The sequence below is a fragment of the Rhinoderma darwinii genome, chromosome 13 (genome assembly GCF_050947455.1).
Source record: "Rhinoderma darwinii isolate aRhiDar2 chromosome 13, aRhiDar2.hap1, whole genome shotgun sequence".
Taxonomy (NCBI): Eukaryota; Metazoa; Chordata; class Amphibia; order Anura; family Rhinodermatidae; genus Rhinoderma; species Rhinoderma darwinii.
The window spans coordinates 51,438,700-51,454,431 of NC_134699.1; the positions used below are offsets into that span (position 1 = coordinate 51,438,700).

The following is a 15,732-nucleotide window of genomic DNA, read 5'->3' on the forward strand; positions in this document are numbered from 1 at the left end:
TGGATAACAGATATACGTAATTCAGCCGGGGGAGCACTAATGATTTGCAGACAATCCAAGACGTATTCGGATATGTTTTATTATAAAAAGTAAAAGTAGTTTAAAGATTATATACATTTCTAAAGTAATATACACTGATCAGCCTTCCGGCGCTGCAATAGGCATAACACAGTTGTTTTTGGAGTAACCCTTTAAACGTTTACACAAAAAATTATTTGGTAGAAAAAGTCTTAAAATGCCTTTCTGAATTTATTTGTATGTCAGAAATACAGGAAGCCGTATAAAATTGGGATAATTAAAGCCATAGAAAACAATAAGTTTGAGGTCACAATGATTTAGATAGACAGTGGTAGACATCATAGAGACCTGCATTATAAAGTGCTGAATATAAAAGATTGGGTTTAGTTAGAAGCATCTTTAAGGTATTGTAACCGTATAGTCCATAGATATTTCATATACAAATTACATTCAAAGGGCAAGTAAAACAAGAGTAGCCACATACAAAGAAGGATAAATACCATTCACAGGTCCACGTTTCCATACATCGAAGTTACTGTAGCTGGAGATTGTACTGACGCAAAAAAAAAAACTCCTACGCTGCTTCTTTTTTGTTTGTCATCTGTGCCTGTTTTTCTTCTTACAAACAGGCAAGGGTGACACTGGAAGAGTGAACTGAGATAAACTACAGAGACAGTGTGTGTACAGAGACACGTCATCAGCTAAGGGTCCTATTACATGGCCTGACATGGGCCATGCAAATGAGCGCCGATCAATGGGGCAGCTCGATGATCGGCGCTCGATGATCGGCGCTCGTTTGCTCCTTTCACAAGGAGCAATGATTGATTATATATGGGGACAAGCGATCGTTTCTACATCATCCCCATACATTTCTATCATGTCAGCAGTACGTCTCCGTTTACACAAGATGTGTTGCCGACAACAATAACATTTTCGGCTGCATATATGATACGATCAGCCGATGAACTATAATTGGCCTGTGTAAGGGCCTTGTAGAGGATCTGTCACTAGTTTATTCATTCCCTACCTCCTAACTAATCTAATAGTCGCTATGATGCTGATAACTACAGTGCAATAAAGTTATAAACATTTTTCTAAATTTGCTAATTGTTTGCTATATTTGCCAAATAGGAGGCGACTCTCCCTTTTCACTCTGGGCGGTGTAATGTTTTCTGTATAACGCCGTCCAATCAGCATGCAGCTTCTCCCCATTCCCTGCCCAGCAACACAGTGTAATCATATAGTATACAGCCTCCAGTCCTGACTCTGTATTCAACTGGTGATATCTCCGGTTGTGTCACACCTGGTGTCATATGAAAGATTAGAATCTCCTCTTTCATTTGCCACCAGACGCACAGCCGGAGATATGTCTATTTCAAGTAATCCCCCTTCCCTCCAGACTCCGTCTCTCGCACTGTGTGAAGCAGCTTCATGCCGATAGGACGGCGTCACAGGCTGTGAGGAAGCTCCACCTCCGAATCGCTGGTGTTGACACCCACTTACCTAGTATAGCCTCATTTGCATATTTAGAAATAATCTCATAACTTTTAAAATCATAAATGTTTTGGGACACAATTTTCACCAGAATTATCAGTGTGACAGCGCCGATTAGATTAGCTAGGAGATGGGGCATTACTAAACTAGTGACAGATCCTCTTTAAGTGGGTATTTGGAAAGTGGTAGTCCAAAAGTGGATAACACCTTTAAGATTATTTAGTTGTTTTATCTACTAGGCTTGTGGGAGAAATTAACCAAATTAAAACAATATCAGCCCTGAAAAGAATTAATAATGCCGAACATTACAGTAACATAACAACCCAAACGCCAAAATGTCATATGTAATGGTAGTCTGCAGTCTATGGACATAAATTAATTTCACTACGACAAGTAGCGCCAAAGATGTCCTACCCTCCACCCTCCATAGAAATAACACACATGCTCGGTGGAGCCGAAAGATCATAAAGCATAGCTTCCCTTACACCTACAATTCTCTTGTATGAATGACATAAAACTGTCTGCATCTGAATGCAATTTTCCCACCATGCTCTGCTTTAACATCAGATCAATGATCCCAATAATAGATGCTGTTCATGCAATTTCATACTATATAAATGTAGGTTCTTCTTTAGCTTACAAGACATGAACCTACGCTAAAAAAGTATTGTTCCCCGGGTGTTCACGGCTCTTGGTCCGCTTTTTTTATGCTGCAAATTATAAATCGTTTTTTATGATGAATGGACATTCGAGTCCTCAGCATCAGAGGTAGCCCCTTGTTTACAATGTTAGGGTCCTCAGCATCAAGGGTAGCCCCTTGTTTACAATGTTAGGGTCCTCAGCATCAGAGGTAGCCCCTTGTTTACAATGTTAGGGTCCTCAGCATCAAGGGTAGCCCCTTGTTTACAATGTTAGGGTCCTCCGCATCAGAGGTAGCCCCTTTACAATGTTGGGGTCCTCCGCACTCCGCATCAGAAGTAGCCCCTTGTTTACAATGTTAGGGTCCTCCAAATCAGAGGTAGCCCCCTTGTTTACAATGTTAGGGTCCTCCGCATCAGAGGTAGCCCCTTTGTTTACAATGTTAGGGTCCTCAGCATTAGAGGTAGCCCCTTGTTTACAATGTTAGGGTCCTCAGCATTAGAGGTAGCCCCTTGTTTACAATGTTAGGGTCCTCAGCATTAGAGGTAGCCCCTTGTTTACAATAGATGGACGTTAGGGTCCTCAGCATCAGAGGTAGCCCCTTGTTTACAATGTTAGGGTCCTCAGCATTAGAGGTAGCCCCTTGTTTACAATGTTAGGATCCTCGGCATCAGAGGTAGCCCCTTGTTTACAATGTTAGGGTCCTCAATCAGAGGTAGCCCCTTGCTTACAATGTTAGGGTCCTCAGAATCAGAAGTAGCCCCTTGTATACAATGGATGGACGTTAGGGTCCTCCGCATCAGAGGTAGCCCCTTGTTTACAATGTTAGGGTCCTCCGCATCAGAGGTAGCCCCTTGTTTACAATAGATGGACGTTAGGGTCCTCAGCATCAGAGGTAGCCCCTTGTTTACAATGTTAGGGTCCTCAGCATCAGAGGTAGCCCCTTGTTTACAATGTTAGGGTCCTCAGCATTAGAGGTAGCCCCTTGTTTACAATGTTAGGATCCTCGGCATCAGAGGTAGCCCCTTGTTTACAATTTTAGGGTCCTCAGTATCAGAGGTAGCCCCTTGTTTACAATGTTAGGGAACTTAGCAACAGAGGATGGTTATTAGGGCCCTCAGCAGCAGAGGTAGCCCCTTGTTTAAAATATTAGGGTCCTCGGCATCAGAGTAAGCTCTACAATGATTGGAATTCTCCTCCTCATCGCCACTATTCATAACTTAAAAAGTTGGTGGCCCAAATATAGCACCCGAGTGTCAGGTATTCAAGCCATGAAAGCACGTGTTAGACAGTAGGCAACACCTTTAAGATTTAATAACTAAATATATTTTTTGTTATAAAACTTTTCTGCTTTGTTAGAATTACAAAATAAAAATGTCATCTTAAAAACAGTCCCTCAAAAACAACCAAGACGATTAACAAGTGTGAGCCTTGAGCCTCATTCACACAGTGCAGATTTGGTCAGTATTTTGCATAAGTATTTGTAAGACAAATCCAGGACTGAATTGTCCAGTCGCTATAAATTGATGGATAGGCTATCAATATCTGATACGTCGGGGTCCGACCTGAGGATAGGCCATAAATTTTTATGGATGGACAACTACTTTAAGCTGGTGCAATGACTGCATTACGAGTGTGGGCATTTGCAGTCCAGCTGCACTAGCCCGATGTGTAACCGCTATGAACAACTTGAATCAAAAAGCGTGTTGTTCCACATACATAGGCAGTTTGTATAGACATCATAACCGTTTTACTCTCCAGAGACGTACAACGTGCACACCGAAATGTGGTAGGGAGTTAAGCTAACCACTCTCAATGTAAAGGCGACAATGAACGTCTCACCGGGTATGACCAGGTGCAATACAACATAGACAGAGTGACACAATAATTGGACATCTGACTTCTATTACTAATCACAGTCTGAAGATCATATGAACTCCGGAAGGTTCTAGTCCGACTTCACATGTCGCGTATTACTCACAGACTTTTGGTGCGGATTTCCGTGCTGAAAATACGCGGAAATTACAGTACAACGCATGTGGATGGTGTTTTCAAAACCTCATCCACATGTAGCGGAAAAAATACATGTGCAATTGGGTATTTGCAGCATGTCAATTCTTTTCTGGAATTGTGTTGGCTTTCACCCTTTGCAATGCATGCATGAGTGAAATCCACAACAAAATCCACATGGAACACATGCAGATTTTGCCGTGGATTTGCTGCAGATTTGAAGAGATCTGTGACGTGCCTTAGTCATGTCATTACAGAAGGTCATATATATGGATTATAAATGATATATTTTCCCATTTGTATCAAGTAGTTATACACATGGCCAAGCGAGGCTCTCACCAGTCAATTAAACATTTCAATCATGACAGTGAATCTTCAGATAGTAACAGGTATTATTTTTTGGGTTATAAAAGACGTCTTAGATGATAATTCAAACAAAGTAAGAAGGGGTGAAGAATTTCCATTCTCCGGAGGTGAACTTAAACTTCCGAGATGTAAGGAGCTGTTTAACTTCCCTTTGCATTTTATCCTCATAATCTTCTTTAAACTTCTTTTCGATGTCCTCTCTGTTCATCAGTTTCTTGCCATCGTCATCTCTGATACATATTTCTATTTTCACATCTTTGTGTGTTTGCAGCAGTTTGCTGAACGCTTCATTTTCAGCACAGTTTCCGTACAACCAACGCTCCTCCTTGTTGTGCGCTTGATGTTCTGGGTTAAACTTTACAATATACATTTTGTTGCATTTTGTACATGGGGGGATTTCCTCATATCCCCCTCTTTTGGTGATAAAGCTATAGGCATTACAATGGACTTGTTCTGGGAATGTTATAGGAAGACCATTACCCTGGCGACACACGGCATATGAGATCACCCTGTCCCACACATGAAGGGTAGATAAAGCAATCATTATACGCCTTTCGGTCTTGCCCTTACAGGACATGGAGGACCCATAAGCTTTCTTGAGAACCTTTGCGTCTTTGGAATCTTTAACACAGCAGTATGTGACCACAGAAGCGGTTAAGGTAAAATCATTAGCAATAGGTTGGTTTCCTTCTTCATCGAAACTCTTCCACAGTGATTCGTTGACAGCCACCAGTTTTTTCAAGAATGCATCTGGATTTTCTGGTTTCAGACTTTCAGTCATCTACAACATGGGAAGTCAAGAAAAGAACATACATGTATCAGAAAGATCTATAGTGGTCATTCAGACGGAGTAGATGGGGCTTGCCTTAAGGTGCTATACATGGTGTGATACTGAGAACTGGATCATGTATAGAGATTCCCCAACATGTTAGAAAATTTCCTTGAAATTGGACCCATCCTGTGCTGATTTAACTTAAAGGAGATACCTCATCGAGCATAGATGTCTAAGGGCCCTTTTACACGGGCCAATGATCGGGCAAACGAGCATTCTTGTGAACGCTTGTTCCCGATCATTGTCCTGTGTAAACAGGGCAGCGATCAGCCGATGAACGAGGAAACCCTTATTCATCGGCTGTTCGTATAGTGTATGCAGCACACAATATTATTGTTGTCAGCAGCACATCTCCCTGTGTAAAGAGGGAGATATGCTGCTGACATGATAGAAATGTATGGGGTCGAGTGATCGTAGTAACAATTGCTTGTGAAAAGAGCAAACGAGCGCCGATCAACGAGCCGTGTAAGAGGACCTTAAAGCGTCTCTGTCACCACATTATAAGTGGCCTATATTGTACATGATGTGATCGGCGCTGTCATGTAGGTGACAGCAGTGTTTTTTTATTTAGAAAAACGATCATTTTTGACGGAGTTATGACCTATATTAGATTTATGCTAATGAGTTTCTTATTAGACAACTGGGCGTGTTTTTACTTTTTGACCAAGTGGGCGTTGTATAGAGAAGTGTATGACGCTGACCAATCAGTGACCAATCAGCGTCATACACTTCTCTCCATTCATTTACACTGCAGATAGTAATCTTACTAGATCACTATGTGCAGTGACATACACCCACATTAACGTTACTCAAGTGTCCCGACAGTGAATATACATTACCTCCAGCCAGGACGTGATGTCTATTCACAATCCCAAAACTTCGGTAACGTTTGTGTGAGATTTACAGCACAGCAAGCGTAATCTCACTGTAAACTGTCATTTACAGCGTGATCTCGCGAGATTACGCTTGCTGTACTGTAATCCCACACAAATGTTACCGAAGTGTCGGGATTGTGAATAGACATCACGTCCTGGCTGGAGGTGATGTCTATTCACTCTCAAGACACTTCAGTAACGTTAGTGTGTGAGTAAGTGACTGCACATAGTGATCTAGCAAGATCACTATGTGCTGTGTAAATTAATGGAGAGAAGTGTATGACGCTGATTGGTCACTGATTGGTCAGCGTCATACACTCCCCTGTACAACGCCCACTTGGTCAAAAAATAAAAACACGCCCAGTTGTCTATTAAATTCATTAGCATAAAGCTAAAATAGGTCATAACTCCATAAAAAATGATAGTTTTTCTAAATAAAAACCACTGGTGTAATCTACATTACAGCGCCGATCACATCATGTACAATATAGGGCACTTATAATGTGGTGACAGAGACTCTTTAAGAGATATCCCATAGTGTACAACCAGTTTAGCTTTAGCATCACTGTCAATCTTTCAAAATGTTTCCATTTATCAAAAAATGTGGTATTTATGCTACTATGATTATTTAAATGGGATTTTTTGCTCTAATGCATCCAGAATAAATGCAAAGAAATGAATGAGAAATCTCCTTCCGTGTTGTATATACAGCTCCCATGCAGACATACTCTCTTCCTTCTGTCCTCTACTTCTGGATAACAAATAGTTTTTTCATTTTAGATGCATTGGAACAAGAATAAAATGGTTGTAAGAGGTGGACATGGCCTTTAAATGGTAGCTCAGGATTTTGCCGCTTTGTCTGAATCACTATAATAAATCATCCTTCCTTTTTGCGGTTTGCTGTGCAACAGCGCCATTGTTCTTTATATACGATAATAAAATTGTTCTTTGTTCTGCAGAGGTGGTCATTTTGTAATATGAGCAGGTAAGACTGTAGTGTTAGTTAACCAAAGACACTTACGTATTCCAGGAGAATGGAGTATGGGGTGTAGCGAGGGAGATGGGTGTTGTACTCGCTGAAAGGCTTTGGGAAAACATCTTTAAATTTTTCTGTTCTTTGATCTGGAAGGAAGTTATCTGGGGAGATGGGCGGGCTGTAAATATTTCCAAAAAAGAAGATGGAATGTAGAACCTGGTGAGAGACAAGTACAAATTGGTATACACAGGTATAGGTTTATATTGTATGAACATGTCGACAAAAATTCTCATTCTGGAACCCCCTTGTCCCTTCCTTAACAAGTGCTGTTGCTCCATCATTCAGGATCGGTGAGGTCCCGGCAGTCGGATCCCCACTGACCAGTACATGATGGCATATCTTACTATAGTGCGTTTCCAAGGACAGGATCTAAAATGAACATATTTTATAGTGTTTGCAATTAAGGTTCGTCAAGAGTGGAGAGTTACTTAAAAGAAGCGGCTCTCCTAGACCATGCAATACATAGAGGGCCATTCACCTGAATACTGCATGTCTGGCTGTCCGAGGCTTCTCCTAGCTAAATGAGCTGTTTGCCCCTGCGGCACGCAGATGATTGCCATAGGCGCGGCTCGAGTGTAAGGAGGAAACCCAGAGAATGAGGGGGGGAGTAGGTAAAAATTATGCACAACACCAGGTCTAATGTATAAAATGCGATATCTACAGGGGGGGCTGTATGGCACTCTCTACAAGTGTGGTGTGACACTGTCTACAGGGGGGCTGTATAGCACAGTCTACAGGGGGGCTGTATAGCACAGTCTACAGGGGGGCTGTATAGCACAGTCTACAGGGGGGCTGTATAGCACAGTCTACAGGGGGGCTGTATAGCACAGTCTACAGGGGGGCTGTATAGCACAGTCTACAGGGGGGCTGTATAGCACGGTCTACAGGGGGGCTGTATAGCACGGTCTACAGGGGGGCTGTACAGCACGGTCTACAGGGGGGCTGTACAGCACGGTCTACAAGGGGGCTGTACAGCACGGTCTACAGGGGGGCTGTACAGCACGGTTTACAGGGGACTGTACAGCACGGTCTACAAGAGGGCTGTACAGAACGGTCTACAGGGGGGCTGTACAGCACGGTCTACAGGGCGGCTGTACAGAACGGTCTACAGGGGGGCTGTACAGAACGGTCTACAGGGGGGCTGTACAGAACGGTCTACAGGGGGGCTGTACAGAACGGTCTACAGGGGGGCTGTACAGAACGGTCTAAAGGGGGGCTGTACAGAACGGTCTAAAGGGGGGCTGTACAGAACGGTCTACAGGGGGGCTGTACAGCACGGTCTACAGGGGGGCTGTACAGCACGGTCTACAGGGGGCTGTACAGCACGGTCTACAGGGGGGCTGTACAGAACGGTCTACAGGGGGGCTGTACAGCACGGTCTACAGGGGGGCTGTACAGCACGGTCTACAGGGGGGCTGTACAGCACGGTCTACAGGGCGGCTGTACAGAACGGTCTACAGGGGGGCTGTACAGAACGGTCTACAGGGGGGCTGTACAGAACGGTCTACAGGGGGGCTGTACAGAACGGTCTACAGGGGGGCTGTACAGAACGGTCTACAGGGGGGCTGTACAGAACGGTCTACAGGGGGGCTGTACAGCACGGTCTACAGGGGGGCTGTACAGCACGGTCTACAGGGGGGCTGTACAGCACGGTCTACAGGGCGGCTGTACAGAACGGTCTACAGGGCGGCTGTACAGAACGGTCTACAGGGGGGCTGTACAGAACGGTCTACAGGGGGGCTGTACAGAACGGTCTACAGGGGGGCTGTACAGAACGGTCTACAGGGGGGCTGTACAGAACGGTCTACAGGGGGGCTGTACAGAACGGTCTACAGGGGGGCTGTACAGAACGGTCTACAGGGGGGCTGTACAGAACGGTCTACAGGGGGGCTGTACAGAACGGTCTACAGGGGGGCTGTACAGAACGGTCTACAGGGGGGCTGTACAGAACGGTCTACAGGGGGGCTGTACAGAACGGTCTACAGGGGGGCTGTACAGAACGGTCTACAGGGGGGCTGTACAGAACGGTCTACAGGGGGGCTGTACAGAACGGTCTACAGGGGGGCTGTACAGAACGGTCTACAGGGGGGCTGTACAGAACGGTCTACAGGGGGGCTGTACAGAACGGTCTACAGGGGGGCTGTACAGAACGGTCTACAGGGGGGCTGTACAGAACGGTCTACAGGGGGGCTGTACAGAACGGTCTACAGGGGGGCTGTACAGAACGGTCTACAGGGGGGCTGTACAGCACGGTCTACAGGGGGGCTGTACAGAACGGTCTACAGGGGGGCTGTACAGAACGGTCTACAGGGGGGCTGTACAGAACGGTCTACAGGGGGGCTGTACAGAACGGTCTACAGGGGGGCTGTACAGCACGGTCTACAGGGGGGCTGTACAGAACGGTCTACAGGGGGGCTGTACAGCACGGTCTACAGGGGGGCTGTATAGCACGGTCTACAGGGGGGCACTATCTACAAGTGGGGGCTGTGTTTGGCACCCAGGGGAGGGGGGGTTCCAGTCAAATGATTGCTATGGGGCCCAGCCTTTCCTAGTTACGCCCCTGAATCAAATCACAGCTATCACCTTCTAACCTGCACTGGCAGAATAAAAGCCGAAATCTAATTGGACAATAACTTTTTCCAGGACTATTTTTTTTTTTTTATGAATGTGAACAATGTTTAGATGTGATTTAGTTTATTTTTGACAATATTTTGCTAAATCCATTTCATCACATACCCGTTCCATGTAGTGACACATGACTTCCTTCTGAGCATTTGAATTCTGGAGCAGATTCTTAAAGGTGATAATGAAGAGATTTCCGCTTGTCATTATGTTTTCTCTTTGCTTTTCTTTATTATGTCTGATTTGCCTGCAGGAGACAATCCATGTTGTAGATAAGACGGACGTGATACACTGGCGACTACCATGCACAGTATGTGGTGAGATATGTATTATCCATAGATGAATTCTACCAACTAACGGGTTTTAGTTATTATATATAAAATAAGGTTTTCTTAAATATGTATTGTGCATACATTCCTCTCAGTTTTAAAGATCTCGACTTGCAGTCAAGGAATAGGAACCTTCACTATTTACTTCCAGAGGGTGAAAATCTGGTCCTGGTCATGTAATGATCACACAGATGCACGGACCATTGCAACAAACAAGCCGTGAAGTGATCATCACATGACCAGGGCAACTACTGTAGTATCTAAACCGTTAGAAAGAGGGGCCGGCCCCCTCCAACAGCAAATTGGTCCCCTGTGATGTGATCGCGGGGTGCTGATGGTTGTCGTGGCAACCTGGGGCCTAATACAGGCCTTCAGGTCTGCCATCTTTCTGCTCCTATTAAGCCCTGCCAGACAAATTGTCCTGCAAAAAGTAAAGCTCGCAAACAGCTATATCGACAAAAAAAAATCAAAAAGTTAAGGCTATGGCTATGTGAAGAAATCGCAAGACACTGCGAATGCCGCACAACCACAATGTGGGACTATGGGAACCATGTCAGAATTCTTGTGATTGTGACGGGACTTTTTCCCCCATTAGCGAAACATTGAGGTTGAGTATACAAAAGTATAGCAGTGCTGGTGTGCCCAATAACAAAGCCAGCTGATTTGCCCCTGTAACAGTACTCCGATAACAGTGTAAGCCATGGTGTCCCCAAGACAAGCATGAAGTGGCATATGACTATTTAACAAGCGGCCAATCACATGGCGTAGATCTCTATTAGCGGAGATCAATGCCGGGAGATTGTGATTCAGAATATTCTGGTATCCAGACCTTGCAATCTTTGGGGAAAGGCGGGCTGTTATATATTATAGAGTTCGGGCCTTGCTGATTCGTCTTTGAACACCATTTTGTTTCTTCAGAGCAGAACCCCTTTAAATTGATGCATAAGATTCATTCATTACTAAATAGACTCGCCATTGAGAAATTGCTGAATTGGTAAAAATCTGCATTAATAATTTCCATAACAGTCATCGATAGGATTTCTTTCACCCAGGGCAAAGATTCATTTTGATGCTCTACCCCTGCCCTAAATACCCTTACCAAGGTAGAGTGGCTTGTTAGCGCCTCCTGGCACCCATGTCTCAGAGCACATGACCCACCAGACCACATACTAAGCGTTTTGCGAAACTATTCACCCCCCCCCCCCTTAGTTTTTTTGTGTTTTGTTGCATTACTACCTGGAATAAAAATGGATTGTAAATTTGATTTTATGTAACGGACCTGACAAAATTGTCCAAACTGTTACAGTGGAAAGAATAATACAGTGTTAAAAAAATTAAAAAAAATGTAAAAGCTGCGAGTGTGTATGTATTCACCCCCTTCACTATGAAACTCCTAAATAAGGTCTGGTCAAATCAATGAACTTCAGAAGTCACATGGAAGAAGGTCCTCTGGTCAGATGAGACTAAGATAGAACTTAGTGGCCATCATGGGAAACGCTATGTGAGGCACAAACCCAATAATTCCTTCCACCCCAAGAACCCCATTCCCACAGTGAAGCATGGTGGTGGCAGCATCATGTTGTGGGGAGACTGGTCCGGGAGGGGGTGAATACTTATGCACATTAAAGTTTTTTAGTCTTAATTATTGTTTGTGTCACAGTAAATAAATATTTTGGACCTTCAAAGGAGTTGACGTGTTGTACAAACCCTGAAAAAATCCATTTTAATTGAAGTTTCTAATGCATCAAAACAGGAAAAACACCAAGAGGGGAAGGTGAAAACTTTTGTAAGACACTCTATACCCCTGTTCATAAGGAGAACTTACTTTTTCTTCTGCCTCTTCTCTTCAGCATTGTCATTATACGTCTGTTATAAAGGAACATATAGAACATAGGGTCTTAGTTTCACTATATCAAACGTCTATACATATTAGATTTGGATGCATTAGCAATGAGGTTATGAGCACTTGAAACGTGTTATCAGTTCTGTACAGTTTGGAGTAAATCTGTAATAAATCCTATAATACAGCGCACCAATGGTCTGGCCTGATCGCAGCAAAAGGCTCCATATTCCGTCCGCTACTTCTTCCACAGAGGTTTTGCATTTCCATATTTCTACATTCTTCGCAGCCCCTATTCATGTGACTATACAATGCATGGAATGCAGCCCTCAGTGGAGGAAGGAATAGTATGACAGCGCCACTCATGTCTATAGGTTGTGTCTGGTATTGCAACCTCAACCTTTTTCAAGTCAGTGGCAATACCGGATACAGCCCATGAAAAAGATTGGTGTTGTTTCTGGAAAAAAGCAGTCATGTTTTTCTAATGTCAAACTCATTTAACCCCCTTCTCTGCCTTGGACTATCAGGTATGTTGGTGTTAACTCCTTCGGTAGCCTTGGCTCCCGAGAAATGGTTGTCCCCATATTAACACTTATCACCTATCCACAGGATAGGCAAAAAATGCTGTTTGCTGGGGGCCCTCTGCTCGGACACGACCGATCACTAGAATGGGAGTCCCGAGTCCCCATTCCTCACTGCACACAGTGAGGAGAACATTGCCGCTCCACTCAATGTCTATGGGGCTGAAGAAAACAGCCGAGTGCTATACTTGTCTATCTGTCGACTTCAGCTCCATTCAAAGTTCTCCTTACTGTGATATGAGCAGGGAGGAGAAACGGGAGTCTCGGGAGCGGTGGGGCCCCCAACGATCAGTCATTTATCTGTAAATGGGTGATAAAAATTTTAATCTTGGGATAATCCCTTTAATAAAACTTTTAGCTATTTTTACTTTTTTGGTTTGTTACAAAAAACATCTACCGTTGCCAATGTAGAAACTGTCAACAAGCTGCTGTTATTCCTGTTATCACGTGTCTCCACTTAGTATTTGAAACAGGTGTTCCATTGAGCTTGAGGGTATTATAGAATGCATACAGTGCAGCTGCAGTCAGCATCGCTCAGAGATATGGAGATCTTAGCTAAAACCTAAGGGGCAGGGCATAGGAAAAATGGGGGCTTAGGACCCCGTTCTAGTAAATGGTGTGGGACCCCAGCGACCAGACCTTTATAGCCTATCCTGTGGATAGGTGATAAATGTTAAAGGGGTTGTCCATGTTGGGGGCTGTTTTTTTTATACTTATGACCTATCCACATGATAGGTCTTCAGTATATGATCGGTGGGGATCCGACACCCGGACCCCGCACCGATCAGTTGTTCCGGCTGATATGGTCATTTTTTACATGGCAATCCTCTTTAATAGTAGATATAGCAGTGTCACGTGAAAGTCATGCTAGTCTTCAAACCATTCACAAAACGGCATGTAAGTTTTCCATTTAAAGGGATATTCCAGTTTCAGAAAATTAAGTTTAATCTTATTATGTTTGTATAATAAAAAGTTAGCTTACTAATATACTTTATCAAACAAAGTTTCTCACAGTTTTCAAAATCTCTGTGTGTAGTCATTGAATGGGAACCATCATTATTTACTTCTAGAGGATGAAAATCTGTCCTGGTTATGTGATGATCACACAGGTGCTGAGCTTGTATAGTACAGTTATCAGAGCTGTGTCTTGTAACTAGCTGGGTGTGGGTGTGGGGTGAGTAGGCCGCGTAAACGAGCGGCGATCAACGAGACATCTCGTTGATCGTAGCTAGTTTGCTCCTTTCACAAGGAGTTATGTATGGGGACGAGCGCTCATTACTACCTACATTACTATCATGTCGGCAGCGCGTCTCCCTGTTTACACAGAGAGATGTGCTGCTGACAACGATAATATTTCTTGCTGCATAAACTATATGATCAGTCGATGAACGAGCGTTTTCCACAGGGCACTGATCAGACAGCTTATTGATCGGCGCTTATTTGCTCTTTTCACAAGGCGCTATGTATGGGGGTGAGCGGTCATTACTCCGATCACCCATCCCCATATATTTAGCAGCACATTCTCTGTTTACACAGGGAGAGGTGCTGCCGACAACGATAATATTTTCAGCTGCATAAATGATAAGATCAGCCGATGATCGAGCGTTTACTCGTTCATCGGCTGATCGTTGCCCTGCTTACACAGGCCAATGATCGGGAACGCTCATATTCCCGATCATTGGCCTGTATAAAACAAACATTACGTATCACACATTATAAAGCATTAAGCACTTGCCTGATATAATCACTAAAAACATCACTTTACAGAATTTATTTTTCTGCCAACAGGAGGCACTACTTACATTGTCCGGTGTGTTCTGATCGGTCTCCATGGGTTCTGGCTCTGAATCACGTCTGTCCATGGTGATCAACTACTCGTTACGCCTGATAAACAATACCAGAAACATATTCAGGATACTGTACCTTTATATATAATCTTCATGCCCAGTGCAAGCAACATCTCCTAGAGTGCTTACTGTAAGCTACATCCCTTATTAATGTGGCCGGACTTGGCAATTCGCAGAACATTGATCAACCGGGTCTATCTATATAGATGTGGCCATACTGTCCTCTTAACGCACCCACCGAAAAAAAAAAGTTCATGAATCTCAGCGCAACTTTAAGCTAAATGCTTTTAGGAAGTCACTGAAGACATTTACTTGCCTGGATGCAGTTCTGCTTGTTTAATGTCTTTTGCAGGGAATCTTACGGTCTACGGGTCTCCAATCCACCGGTATTCCTTACAGAGGCCTGAGCGAAGGAGTCAGTGAATGAATGCACTTTCAGTGGAATGGAAACTAAACTTCTAGGCGGGAGGGAGGGATCACACGAGAAGTAAAACTAGACCGAGCTGAATCAGGAAGAGCAAGTCGTATTTACTCACTGAACGTCCCAACCCAGCCCACGTCACAGGGAGAAGTCTATAGATACCACAAACTTGTACGGGGGATTTACGCGTCTCCAGAGAAACATAATAGATCAATTCTAGAATATTCCACCTTTATCTTACTGATCGCGATCATCAGGCAAGGCAGGAGCAGGGAAAAATTATTTTTCGTATCTACCTTTTGTGGAGCGTGAATTAGATAAGCTAGCAGGAGATGCCACCGTTTGTTTCTTATTGCACTTACTCCATAGTCATGGCTTCCTCATACACGACGGTGTTCTCCGCCCTTCTTCTAGAGTATGGCCTCAAACACGCGGTCCGCGATTACGGCACGGACGGCCCGAGAAGCGTCATCCGCGGGCCATCCACAATTACGGACCGTGCACCCGCAACATGTGCATTGACTTTAACCCCATAATGACCGGGAAGGTCTTAATGACCAGCTACATTTTTTAGTTTTTACCTCTTTGCATTTCAGCAGCCATAACTTTTTAATTGACGTGGCCGTATGAGGCCTTGTTTTATGCGGGAGAAATTTTATTATTTTTTTTCACAGTTTGGAGGTAGAAAAAAGCGATTCTCAGCATAGTTTTTCTTGTTTATGTTTTATCCCGTTCACGTTTCACGCTAAATAACCCATTCGATTAATTCTTCAGGTTATTACAGTCATTTAGATACCTAATATGTGTAGGTTTTTTGTTTTT

At 43.9% G+C, this 15,732-nt stretch overlaps 1 protein-coding gene across 1 annotated transcript; it reads right to left on the minus strand.

The window, feature by feature from the left end:
- Positions 1–63: 63 nt before the first annotated feature.
- Positions 64–14,892, minus strand: LOC142666143 (uncharacterized). The gene is made up of 6 exons (XM_075846091.1): positions 14,806–14,892; positions 14,445–14,526; positions 12,047–12,087; positions 10,007–10,139; positions 7,256–7,426; positions 64–5,308 (listed from the first exon to the last, which is right to left on the minus strand). Exons 2-6 carry the CDS (start codon positions 14,502–14,504, stop codon positions 4,592–4,594), a joined length of 1,122 nt encoding a protein of 373 aa, XP_075702206.1. The 5' UTR covers positions 14,505–14,526; positions 14,806–14,892; the 3' UTR covers positions 64–4,591.
- Between the last annotated feature and the right edge of the window lie 840 nt (positions 14,893–15,732).

What these genes read in the sequence shown, in the direction of transcription:
- LOC142666143 (XM_075846091.1), bottom strand. Translation starts at nt 14,504, where the DNA reads ATGGACAGACGTGATTCAGAGCCAGAACCCATGGAGACCGATCAGAAC. An exon ending in ATCAGAACACACCGGACAAT is followed by an intron (nt 12,088 to 14,444) that starts GTAAGTAGTGCC and finishes CCTTTATAACAG; the next exon opens with ACGTATAATGACAATGCTGA. An exon ending in GAGAAGAGGCAGAAGAAAAA is followed by an intron (nt 10,140 to 12,046) that starts GTAAGTTCTCCT and finishes TGTCTCCTGCAG; the next exon opens with GCAAATCAGACATAATAAAG.